Source organism: Oncorhynchus mykiss, chromosome 21, assembly GCF_057628025.1.
Source record: "Oncorhynchus mykiss isolate SJ-2025 chromosome 21, ASM5762802v1, whole genome shotgun sequence".
Lineage (NCBI taxonomy): Eukaryota > Metazoa > Chordata > Actinopteri > Salmoniformes > Salmonidae > Oncorhynchus > Oncorhynchus mykiss.
In genome coordinates, this window is record NC_143042.1 from 22,586,201 (window position 1) to 22,599,903 (window position 13,703).

The 13,703-nt window shown below is 41.6% G+C and overlaps 1 protein-coding gene across 3 annotated transcripts in view; it reads left to right on the forward strand.

Moving 5' to 3' along the window:
• Positions 1-13,503, forward strand: part of LOC110500247 (ras-related and estrogen-regulated growth inhibitor) — a 53,542-nt gene extending 40,039 nt beyond the window's left edge. The window contains exons 3-5 of one of the 3 annotated variants that reach the window (XM_021577499.3): positions 5,513-5,569; positions 10,521-10,594; positions 11,682-13,503. In XM_021577499.3, the coding sequence (XP_021433174.1) occupies positions 5,513-5,569; positions 10,521-10,594; positions 11,682-12,092 (542 nt within the window). In that variant the 3' untranslated portion in view covers positions 12,093-13,503. Of the gene's footprint in view, positions 1-5,512; positions 5,570-10,520; positions 11,080-11,681 lie in introns of all 3 variants that reach the window. The other 2 variants (XM_090214282.1, XM_036957656.2) reach the window with 2 other exon arrangements.
• The last annotated feature ends 200 nt before the right edge of the window (positions 13,504-13,703 follow it).

Sequence of the window (13,703 nt, forward strand, 5' to 3'; positions counted from 1 at the left end):
AGCCATTTTGAGGATGTGGAATTATATTTTGGACGAACATGCCTGGCCTACAGGAGACTTCTGGACTAGCCGAATTACATTAAAACATTGACTGGTTGTGTTTATGCCACAAAAAAAAAGGTTATACATAAAAACATTTTAATGACAAATATTTAGGCTATATTGAAGTGTTAGGTTCTAAGGTGCGCTAGGGATAGCCTGTCGGATTGGAGAGGCAAAACGCATGTTAAGCTTTCCTGAATAACTGGGCCTGCCGGGAGCATATGTGGCCACATTATTATAGGTCTACTTGGGAGAACGATGATCTGCAACAGACAGCGCATCTCAGTATCAGAAGAAAAGAGCGTTGGGCCAGCACCGTTATTCAAATTCAATTTTCACTGCAGCCTTCAGTAGAATTTTGTACTCACTTGAAAACAATTATACAATGATTCATTGTATTGTAGGATAATTGTATATTGTCCCAAAACAAAATCAATAGGGGAGCTATCTGAGCTGCGTGTCTCATATCCTCACTGTTCTTTCATACTCAATGATGCACCAGGCCTCTCCACTGCCTATCAGCTATTCCTATTTGTTGATGTGGATTCAATGCTTTTGTGGGGTTTGATTGGTAGTTAGCCTATTGCAGATCTGTACAAATGATCCACTTACCAATATCACTATGAATGGTGGATAGAAGGCAGGATAGACAGACTGGTAGGCTATATTGATCTGTGGTATAGTAAAAGTTAGCATGCGGAAAAGCATAGTGCATAAGGGAAATACCAAAACGCCTTGATATAAGGGAGGCGCATGCAAGCAGATGAGGAGATTTGGCTAGGATGGAAGAAATGGTATACTAAAACCTGCAAAAGAGTGAATGTAAACTAGAGGTCGACCGATGAATGGGAATGGCCGATTTAATTAGGGCTGTTTTCATAACAACCTGGAAATCGGTATTTTTGGACACCGATTTTTTTTACACCTTTATTTAACTAGGCAAGTCAGTTAAGAACACATTCTTATTTTCAATGACGGCCTAGGAACTGTGGGTTAACTGCCTCGTTCAGGGGCAGAATGACAGATTTTCACCTTGTCAGCTCGGGGGATCCAATCATGCAACCTTACAGTTAACTAGTCCAACGCTCTAACCACCTACCTCTCGTTGCACTCCACAAGGAGACTGACTGCCTGTTACGGGAATGCAGTAAGCCAAGGTAAGTTGCTAGCTAGCATTAAACTTATCTTCTAAAAAACAATCAATCAATCAATCATAATCACTAGTTAACTACACATGGTTGATGATATTACTAGTTTATATAGCGTTTCCTGCGTTGCATATAATCTGACTGAGCATACAAGTATCTGACTGAGCGGTGGTAGGCAGCAGCAGTCTCGTAAGCATTCATTCAAACTTTCGTGCATTTTGCAAGCAGCTCTTCATTGTGCGTCAAGCACTGCGCTGTTTATGACTTCAAGCCTATCGACTCCCGAGATGAGGCTGGTGTAACCAATGTGAAATGGCTAGCTAGTTAGCGGGATGCGAGCTAATAGCGTTTCAAACGTCACTCGCTCTGAGACTTAGTTGTTGTTCCCCTTGCTCTGCATGGGTAACGCTGCTTCGAGGGTGGCTGTTGTCGTTGTGTTCCTGGTTCGAGCCCAGGGAGGAGCGAGGAGAGGGACGGAAGCTATACTGTTACACTGGCAATACTAAAGTGCCTATAAGAACATCCAATAGTCAAAGGTTAATGAAATAAAAAATGGTATAGAGGGAAATAGTCCTGTAATTCCTATAATAACTACAACCTAAAACTTCTTACCTGGGAATATTGAAGACTCATGTTAAAAGGAACCACCAGCTTTCATATGTTCTCATGTTCTGAGCAAGGAACTTAAACTTTAGCTTTCTTACATGGCACATATTGCACTTTTACTTTCTTCCCCAACACTTTGTTTTTGCATTATTTATTTGAGGCTAAATTGATTTTGATGTATTATATTAAGTTAAAATAAGTGTTCATTAAGTATTGTTGTAATTGTCATTATTACATTTCAAAAAAAATTTTTTTAAATCGTCCGATTAATCGGTATCGGCTTTTTTGGTCCTCCAATAATCGGTATCGGTATCAGCGTTGAAAACTCATAATCAGTCGACCTCTAATGTAAACCTCTAATGTGCACAATATAAAACAGCACAACCCAAAGCGAAAAAAGAAGTTTGACAATTGAAGATGAAAAACACCCCCAAAACACAGCGAGTTAAGTTGATGCCAAAGAGCTCCATTTTGGTCTCATCTGACCACAACACTTTCACCCATCATTCAGATGTTCATTGGCAAACTTCAGATGGGCATGTATATGTGCTTTCTTGAGCAGGGGGACCTTGCGGGCGCTGCAGGATTTCAGTCCTTCACGGCGTAGTGTGTTACCAATTGTTTTCTTGGTGACTATGGTCCCAGCTGCCTTGAGATCATTGACAAGATCCTCCCGTGTAGTTCTGGGCTGATTCCTCACCGTTCTCATGATCATTGCAACTCCACGAGGTGAGATCTTGCATGGAGCCCCAGGCCGAGGGAGATTGGCAGTTCTTTTGTGTTTCTTCCATTTGCAAATAATCGCACCAACTGTTGTCACTTTCTCACCAAGCAACTTGGCGATGGTCTTGTAGCCCATTCCAGCCTTGTGTAGGTCTACAATCTTGTCCCTGACATCCTTGGAGAGCTCTTTGGTCTTGGCCATGGTGGAGAGTTTGGAATCTGATTGATTGATTGCTCCTGTGGACAGGTGTCTTTTATACAGGTAACAGGCTGAGATTAGGAGCACTCCCTTTAAAAGTTGTGCTCCTAATCTCAGCTTGTTACCTGTATAAAAGACACCTGGGAGCCAGAAATCTTTCTGATTTGAGAGGGGGTCATACTTATTTCCCTCATTTAAAATGCAAATCAATTTATAACATTTTTGACATGCGTTTTTCTGGATTTTTTTGTTGTTATTCTGTCTCTCACTGTTCAAATAAACCTACCATTAAAATTATAGACTGATCATTTCTTTGTCAGTGGGCAAACGTACAAAATCAGCAGGGGATCAAATCCTTTTTTCCCTCACTGTACACCAGATAGATGCATGTGTTTATAAATGTGATACATAAAGATACATGTGTTTTACAGGGTCAGCCATAGTAGTAGAGCGCCCCTAGAGCAAATTAGGGTTAAGTTTCGTGCTCAAGGATACATTCACCAATTTTTCACTTTGACGGGTCAGCTTTTGAACCAGCAACCTTTCAGTTGCTTGGCCCAACGCTCTAACCCCTAGGCTACCTGCCACCCTCCCCTATTTTAGACCACCCCAGTAAATTTAGAACTGTCCCGAACTGTTTTGACATCAAGTTCGGCCATCGGCTAATCAGCTGGGTATACAGACTCAAGGAATTAGAATGTACCAGAGGCCACCAATATAGAGCTCATTTGAAAGTATATACTGTACTCTATACCATCTACTGCATTTTGCCTATGCCGTTTGGCCATCGCTCATCCATATATTTACATGTACATATTCTTATTCATTCCTTTACACTTGTGTGTGTATAAGGTAGTTGTTGTGAAATTGTTAGATTACTTGTTAGATATTACTGCATGGTCGGAACTAGAAGCACAAGCATTTCGCTGCACTCGCATTAACATCTGCTAACCATGTGTATGTGACCAATAACATTTGATTTGAAAATCTTTTAGAACCCTGGGGGGCGACTGGCTACTTTTTCTATTTGGCTGGCTACTCAATGTACTTGTGGAAAACACTTTTCTTTAATGTCTCGAATACCTATTACATAGCTAACACATTGAATAGAATTACCAAGCGGTTATCTTCACATCTCAACCTAGTTGAATGGCAATGATGTCTGCAGTGTCCAAAGTTATTGTATTTACTTGGAGTTAACAGACTATCAACTGAAATATCAACTCTGTAAATAACACACTCTACAACACTTATTTGATCTCTTAGTGTCAAATAAACACTACATGCAATTAAAATATCAGATCACAATAAACAGCCTTTCAGTAGCCTAATAAATAGAGAAATTCAATTGCTTAACATTTGTTTGATAATTTATGGCACAGCTGAAGTGAGGAGTGGGATTAATCATAGGTAGAAAGCAATTTTCTTTTCCTCCGAAGCTATTTTTACCTTTGGTAAAACAACACTCTTCTAAACCACAGGGAAGTGGCTACAGTGACTACATCCAGTGGGTTTATAATTCTACAATAAGGACAGGAAGTCAAAGTTCCAATCCTGTGACACATAAGGATATTTCATCATTTGAACTGAGACTCTACCTTCAGAATGACGATAGCGCTACACTTAAAAAAAATGCTGGGTTAAAAACAACCAAATTTTGGTTATTTGGTAACCCAGTGCTGGGTAAATATTGGACAGAACACACACTGGGTGATGTAATCCATAGGTTATTTTCATGAGGCGTGGCTTTCAGATAGTTATTTTTGGACACCCGTTAGAGCAAATGTAATTCCTGTTCATCGTGATAAATTTCAACACTGAAAATTAAAAAAATGTTCTTGAATATATTTTGCACATTAAAATCTAATACATTTCACAACATTATTATATACATATCACAACATTGAGGTTCAATATTAGAATATGTATTATTTATCCCAACATTGGGATATGCATAGGCTCTTTAGAAACTCACACTTGTAACACTCATTTAAGCCACAAAGGTGTCAGTGTTCAACCTTAACATGTGATAATACAACAGAACATATTAACATTTACTCTCACGGGTGGCCAAAAGTAACTACATGAAACACACATCCCTATTAAGTCACCCCTCCAGTCTTCTGATCTGAACTGCTGGGTCAACCCAACTAAATGTCCTAATGCCTGGCAACCCAGCAGTCGGGTCATCCAAACAACCCAGCATTTTTTAGAGTGTAGTGTTCTTTTCTATGGGAATGACTATCATTGGATAGAATGGTCTTATGCATTTCACATTTATGACAACAAAGACACAAAGTGAAAAAAGATAGGGGTAAATGGTAATTAGATATTTGAGGAACGGATGTCTGGTCTAGCAGGCTGTCTCTGAACACACTGTATTTGAAGATGTAAAACAATTCAGACAGCTAATACATATTTGCATTCAGATGACATGCTGCTGTATCTGTATGCACACGGTTCCTTTAAGGCTTACAAGCATCTGTCTCTAATACATTCCTGCTTGTAAGTGGCTCTGATTAGATGTGCATATAAAAGCGAGGTTGTTGTCCCTTTGAACTGAATAAATTGTTGCGTAATCAGATGAGCACTCTGTGCATCTGATACCGAGTGGGGAGAGTTTTCCATCCCACCCAAACTGATTACCCCTGTCTGTCAAGACATAATCCTATCTTCATGTTTTCACTTGCTCTATATTTAAGTTGATTGATTGATTGAATTAAATTACAGCACAGTATGTTAATTCACCCCTCCCTCCCTCCCTCCCTCCCTATCCCTCTCTCCACCTCTACAGCTCTAGTGGTGAGGTTTCTGACCAGACGTTTCATCTGGGAGTATGACCCAACGCTTGGTAAGACACCCTACCTACTCCTGCTCCCCTCCTGCTGTCCTAAGCAACATTGAAAACAACCTGCACAACACTAGTCTTAGTGTGTTTTGTGCAGCCAGTAAAGCACTCTCTGATTTTGGGTTATCAAAGGCTTTATCTGACCTCAAAGGCTGTTTTGATCCAGAGATGACCGTGCTGCGTTGGTCAAAGCCTTCTATCGCTGCGAGTTATCATATCAAGATAGCAACCGAAGTAATAATAATCACTCCCATGTGGTAGTATATTTCCCCCATATCTTCTCAAAACATCATACAGATTCATTTCCTGACAATATGCCTTTTTAGGTTAGGCCTGACCTCGTTTTCTTTTATAGCAAAAACTACATCACAAGCCTAGTCGGTGATTTAACATGCTATTTTTATTTATTTTATTTGACCTTTATTTAACTAGGCAAGTCAGTTAAGAACAAATTCTTATTTTCAATGACGGCCTGGGAACAGTGGGTTCCTGTTCAGGGGCAGAATGACAGATTTGTACCTTGTCAGCTCGGGGGTTTGAACTTGCAACCTTCCGGTTACTAGTCCAACTCTCTAACCACTAGGCTACCCTGCCGCTATGAATGCTATGTGATTATAAGACAGGGATAGAGGCGATGCCTTAAGTTTAGGGCGAGGCGAAGCGTCATTCATTCACGGCAGTTGTCGGTTAATCAGGTTCATATATAGGCTAAGTGACCACAGTCACCGTCCAAGGGGGAGGTTCGTATAGTAAGCCTACATCCCGTCATTGGCAGGAAAATCCTATTGTGGCATGTTTTGCTTAAAGCTAGAACAATATTGGGGTTGTTCGGTTCATGGTTCGAAGGCATGCTATGTACAGAGTCAGCCTCATTAGAAGTTGAATAACACCGTGGCACAGACCCAACTGTTGGCATGGTGGGAGAAGTAACATGATATAGACATTAAGCCTCATTGCATGCAGACATTTAATGTGATGGATGCTATATATACATATACTCCTACAAATACCAATGGTCTAAGAAATGCTTATAGCATGCTGTCAAACAATTAGCTTGAAAGGGAATTGGATTCGGCAGATATTTATATAGATTTTCTCACTGCAAGCCACGTCTCTGATTCCCATTGACAGTTCCCCCATTTTCCCCCTGAATGTGATGTACGTTTTGGTGCAGGCTCAAGTGCTTGTTATTCGAACAGCATTCAAGAGTATAACCTAGTACCCACCACAGCTTATTTCCTGACATCACACAAGGGTTGAATGAAAGATGAAGGCTTTGGGCTGAGAGAGCGAGAGAGAGACACCGCGCTCACCGCTCTGTAAGAAACATGGACGTTGAGAATATTGAATTACAACACCAGACAGATTAATTTCATGAAGTTTCAGAACAGGGTCTGGAAGCAATTTAATCACGTTTTTGCAAACAGTACGCAGTGTGTGTATACTGTAGGTTACACATATCCTTCGGTGGTTTATGCGAGTCCAGAAAAGTAATATGATTTTAATAACGTGCCTTGTAGTCTACTAAATTGGTCATTTCATCATATGATGATAGAACCCCTAAAATGGAGCCCTCTGATTAAATCAACCACCATGCTGTCAACCTCAAAACGCCTGTAATGAAATGAACAGCAATTTGTTTCGATTGACATTCAAGAAGCACTTAGTTTGCGTAGGTGTACAGACTGCACATACAAATGGATTTGATGAAGCTATGATAATAAGACGAAATCTCTACCACATCTTTCTCTTCACTTCGAAGAGATGCCATCTGCTAATTTGTTTTGTGGGGGGGGGTTAGACAGCCGTGCAAAATGAAGCTGTTGTACAACAGAGTGCTTTCCATTTCATTATTATATTGTTACATAATTCAACTGTAGGAATATGATATGTTGAAACTGTCACGGTTTTCTGTATGAGAAGGAGAGTCGGACCAAAATGCAGCGTCTCGATTGTGATTCATGTTTAATGAAAAAACACACTAAACACAAACACTACAAAAACAATAAACGTAACGAAAACCGAAACAGCCTATACTTGTGTAAACTAACACAGACCAAGGATATCAGGACAATCACCCACCAAAACCCAACACCAAACAGGCTACCTAAATATGGTTCCCAATCAGAGACAATGACGAACACCTGCCTCTGATTGAGAACCATATCAGGCCAAACATAGAACTAGACAAACTAGACATAAAACATAGAATACCCACTCAGCTCACACCCTGACCAACCAAAACATAGAAATATACAAAGTAAACTATGGTCAGGGTGTGACAGAAACCTTGTTCTTTTTTGATGTTCCCTCAATTCTGATCAGAGTTTAGGAGTTAGGATTTAACCTGCGCAAGGGGTTTAATTAAATATGATTACAAAAGACTGCTACAGTGACTGACATCAGGAAAATATTTTGCTGGGGGATGGAGATACACAATTCAATATATAAATGCATAAGTGTAGCCGATGTGAAATGGTTAGCTAGTTAGCGGTGGTGCGCGCTAGTGGCGTTTCCATCGGTGACGTCACTTGCTCTGAGACCTTGAAGTAGTGGTTCCCCTTCCCCCGGCTTTTGTGGAGCGATGGGTAACGATGCTTCAAGGGTGACTGTTGACATGTGCAGAAAGTCCCTGGTTCGCTCCCAGGTCGGGGCGAGGGGACGGACGTAAAGTATATACTGTTACATTGGTGCCGTGACCCGGATCACTGGTTGCTGCGGAAAGAGGAGGTCAAAAGGGGGGTGAGTGTAGCCTATGTGAAATGTCTAGCTAGTTAGCGGTGGTGCGCACTAGTGGCGTTTCAATCGGTGATGTCACTTGCTCTGAGACATTGAAGTAGTGGTTCCCCTTACTCTGCAAGGGCCTCAGCTTTTGTGGAGCGATGGGTATCGATGCTTCAAGGGTGACTGTTGACGTGTGCAGAGCGTCCCTGGTTCGCGCCCAGGTCGGGGCGAGGGGATGGACGTAAAGTCTATACTGTTACATAAGCATACCCTTTTCCCATAGTCATATAATCTATGTGGGTGAATGCCACAGGAGGTTGGTGCCACCTTAATTGGGGAGGACGGGCTCGTGGTAATGGCTGGCGCGGATTCAGAGGAATGGTATCATACACATGGTTTCCATGTGTTTGATGCCATTCCTTTGGCTCAGTTCCAGCCATTATTATGAGTCGTCCTCCCCTCTGCAGCCTCCACTGGGGAATGCGTTTTCCTGGCTCTGGACCGGAGCATTGTCATGCTTGTTGCCATGACACCAATAATTTGACAATGGCGGCAAACCCTGCTCATTGCGGCAGTCTTGTCAGGACTTTTCCCCCACAATTAAAAAACAGAGTTCTACATTTCTATGCTTTTTCATATTTGGTGGTTCTCTGTTTATTGTTCAATTGGGGCGGCAGGGTAGCCTAGTGGTTAGAGCATTGGACTGATTTGCTTACATGAACTAGGTTGCAAGTTCAAATCCCCGAGCTGACAAGGTACAAGATCTGTCGTTCTGCCCCTGAACAGGCAGTTAACCCACTGTTCCTAGGCCGTCATTGAAAATAAGAATTTGTTCTTAACTGACTTGCCTAGTAAAATAAAGGTAAAATTTTTTTTTTTTTTAAATTGTAAACTATTTATTTATCCGACTCCACCCTGCCCAGCTAACATACACAACCACTAATATTATCTCTCTACCATAGAATAGGAATATGAGAATTCCATTAATTGTCACTCAATGGGAAGCATGTGAGCAGAGTAATTATGTAAGTTGGCTTGTCATTAATACAAAAAGTTACCTTTGTGTTCGTGCCGATGCAGAAAGTAGCTGTGAACAACAATTTATACCCCCCTCTGATCTAATCTTATTTACCTCATGAAATGAAGTCTTACCAAGCCACTCCTCAATAAAAAGGAGCAGAGAAATCTACTACAATAACTACTACCTACTAGAAATCGACTATTAATCTAATTTATGGAGGTTATGACATTGCGCAATCACAGGAATAAATATCACAGGTAGAAACAAATAGGAAAGCAGATGCTTGGCAATCCAGTGAGTGAGCAGAACAAGAAAACACATTTCTAAGAGGCGTAGTAGTTAAAAGTACAAACAGCTTGAGATGGGGGCTGATCTGTTGATGTTTCCAGTTAATATTCTGGTATGAGACATTCTCTTTCAGCATTCTAAAATAACACCAACAGCAGCTCCAGGTTCTCGCTAGGAAATGAGTTATTTGCTGCCAGGAAAATGACTGGGGTGTTGGCCCTCAAGATCTTCAGATATGTAGGTTGACCCATTAAATCATCCCCTAGCCCCCCTGTTCATGCTGTCAATACCCAAACACACATAGTAGGTGTGTGTACTTGCGTGTGTGTGTGTGTTCAGGTGTGCGCTTGCACGTGTGTGGATATGGCAGCTGAAATGGGACGTCACCGACGAAATGTGAGACCCAGGCTACCCTCTAGCTATAGAAGGCAGTAAATCAACACCCTAGCGGTCGCGCATTTCACACGCACACAGTGTTTTATGTCCCAGAGGGCACCTGGGTAGAGGCAGGGATGATGACACGCACAGCTAACTAACACCCAACCAGAGCGTTCTAGTGTTACTGGCGGTTAAACTCCAGACCCCCGCCGTCTCCAATAGTAGCTGCCCACCATGCTTGAAAAAGTATGTTTTGAACAGGGAGAAGTGCCTTAAGGGTTTTTGAGAGTTTACACAGATTTTTTTTTATTTTTACAAGAGACATTTCAGGTAAACTACTCCTCATCTAGGTATAACAAAGAGGGTCATAGCCAGCACTCACATCTGTATCCACCTCTCATCCTATTGGTAAAGCTGCCCTGAGGCAATTCAACTTGATGGGGTTCATTGACCACCTAAACAACCAGGTGGAATCAACGGTGCATGATAGACATAAACATGTTACCATCTTCTAAATGGGGTTTGTCTTTTTGTTCTTTCCAGAATCAACATATCGCCATCAAGCAACCATAGACGATGAGGTTGTGACCATGGAGATCCTTGACACAGCCGGACAGGTTGGAGCTTCAGCAACTTTGCACAGAAAACAGACATTTGTGTAGAGAAATGTTTATACTCTGACTGGCAATAGAATAAGAATAATTCATAGTCAATTGAATATCCCAGTTCAACCCTACTGTATAATGATGATTATTTTATTATATATATTATTATATGATAATTATTCACAGTAGCAGTCCTAGCTAAACCAAATCCTCGTTAGCGTTGCTCTATTCTGTTCTAATCAGCCATTGGGTAAACACATTATACGATAAATGTGCTGCTGCTAGTCTGAGTACGTAGGTGTTCTGCCTGCTACTAATTTCCCCTGTGAAACATCAAGCCAAGTCATCCTTCGCTCATTACATTGTATTCTATTTTGAGAGTGCAGGGAGTGAGTTTAGGTGAGGGCCTAACCAAGCGTTGCTAGACATGTCTTTCTCTGTCAGAGAGCCAGTGTAGAGCTGAGGGTTCTTCGTTCTCTTCAAAGCTGTTGAAAGTGGTGAGTACATATATCAAGCCTTTTGATTCTTGATTTTTCTTGGACCCCAAAGGCATACCTCATAAATCAGATAAGTTCAGAAGTCGGTCAGTTATATAGATGTCAAGTATCACTATGTTCAATGTGAGTTATGCAATAGTTATTGTAACAAAGTAAGTTATTATTACCAATAACAGTTGAGGTCAAGAATATCGCTGGCTCATGCAAGTTTAATCACACGACTAGTAAGTTTTGTTACGACAGGACTGGCTGTACTGACTTGACGAAATCAGGAGCAGCTGCTGAAATTTGTACCCAGTTCAGAAGGGTAGCCGACTGTTCAAATCTGGGGGATTTAAAAAGTGTTATGTTGAGAAAGGAGAAATAAAGCATTTGAATCCGCTGAAAACATGGTGGAAGTTATTTTATAAAAAGCTCTGTTCAGATGCCTCAATTCTCCATCACATGTTCAATGAAGGCTTCCATAGAGTTATTGTTTCTTTGCCTTGTGGATATGCCAGACAACAAGTGGGCCTATTGGTCAACAGTACTCTAATTAGCTAGCTAGTTGCCGAAAGATTGTTGCTAAAAAAATATCCTGCCCTCCTGTATCTTTACCTCAGGAGGACACGCAGCAGAAGGAGAGCCACATGCGCTGGGGCGATGGCTTCGTCATTGTCTATGACATCACTGACCGGGGCAGCTTTGACGAAGTGGCTCCTTTGCGAGGCCTCCTAGAGGAAGTCAAGAAACCCAAGAATGTCCCGTTGGTTCTGGTGGGCAACAAAGCCGATCTAGACCATGCCCGACAGGTGGGCACAGAGGAGGGTGAGCGGCTGGCTGCCGAGATGGCGTGCGCCTTCTACGAGTGCTCGGCGTGCGCCGACGAGGGTGGCATGGTGGCGGAAGCATTCCATGAGCTGTGTCGCGAGTTGAGGCGCCGCAAGGTGGTCCAAGGCAAGGCCAGGCGCCGTAGCTCCACCACCCACGTCAAGCAGGCCATCAACAAGATGCTGACCAAGATCAGCAGCTAGGGGGAGCCGCTGAGCACACTCCACAAAGAGGATAAACTCAAGAAAAACTAAAGAACAAAGTGACTGATTTCAAGGGTTTAGATGTGTAGAAATATCACGCAGCCATCAAAGCTCCTAAAGAGCACAAATATAAAATGATGAATGAACAGCGAACCTCTTCGTACTTAGTATCAATGCACAATCAATGAAGATTTGCATTGATACCGAGTGTGCCAAAAATCGCTCTCCATTCAACACTGATTCTAAAGGGGAAGGTTGTAGGCCATTATTACTCGCTCTTTGACCACGCTCCACAACTAAGGTCAGAAGCACAAAGGGGAACATAATAATCACATGATGGGAACTACTTTGTCTGTGAGGGAGGTGAAGATGCTTTTGTTTCATAGCCAACTGGGACATTTCTGTATACTGCCAAGGAAGGGGGGAGAGTCCGTTATTCAGAAATCCCAAATCTCTGAAATTCACTCTCCCTTCTTGAGCAGCATGGTGAATACCCCAGTTTTGTGTCTCCACCAACTTTAAAGAAAATATTGTCCATGAACCCACCCTTTGTTTATTAGAAATAATGGACAAACCATTTGTAGTTTCCTGTAGCTTGTTTGTGGGATAATGTTTTGATATGCTCTAGGCCAGTGTTTCCCAACCCTGGTCCTCCAGTACACATCCTTATTGTAAACCTAGACAAGCACACCTCGTTCCACTTGTCAGCTAATCATCAAGCCCTCAATGAGTTGCGTTAATCCAGGGCTACAACAAAAATGTGTACGAGGACCGGTGTTGGGAAACACGTCTCTAGGTCAACGGATGTATGTTCTTTGAGCAGCGTTAAAAGATTCATGAAACATCAACAGTTTTCATGGTCTTAGATCATTATGTCGTCCGTTTGCAGAGCTCTGTTGGCCTTGGGTACTTGTTGACCTTAGACATATCCTTTGAGCTGTGACACGATTGGTCAAATAAACAATTGTCCATCATACTATGTCTCCCTCAACCCCCATCTCATACCAAGCATAGGACAGGGCTATAGAGATCATATCTCAAATATGTTTTTCATCTAAAGAACCTAAGAGGAGGAGGAGGAGGAGGAGGAGACCAAAGTTTTCAGTTTAAATCAACGCTAATACTGTTTCATGGTATCGTCCATCCATCATTCCGGTTCAAATTCCAGGAACGTTCTAAATGTACCTTAATTGTAAACTATGTATAATATTGCCTTTATCATTGGTCTCAAAGGAGTGTACAGTACATAACCCAGAGGCAGACAAAATGGTCGATATGTCTCCTATATTTTAACCAAATGCTGTTCCTTTGTTAACGAATGTACCTGAGCTGACTGAGTTTTGAGAATGGGGATACAATGGACAAATTTGCTGTGCAATTGTAATTAAACATTAGATACATGTATATCCAATACAAGTTTGAAAATGTCTCTTTTATGATTAATCTTCAACACTATGTTGTCATGCATAAACAAATTTCATTGTTTGTTATTTTTGACAGTCTAACAAAGCTGTATAATTCATATTATGGTTTAGAGTGACGGAAATGTCACATTTGCACAATACTTGTCAATCATAATGAAAGGTGCCCTCCATGAATCGAACCACGGGG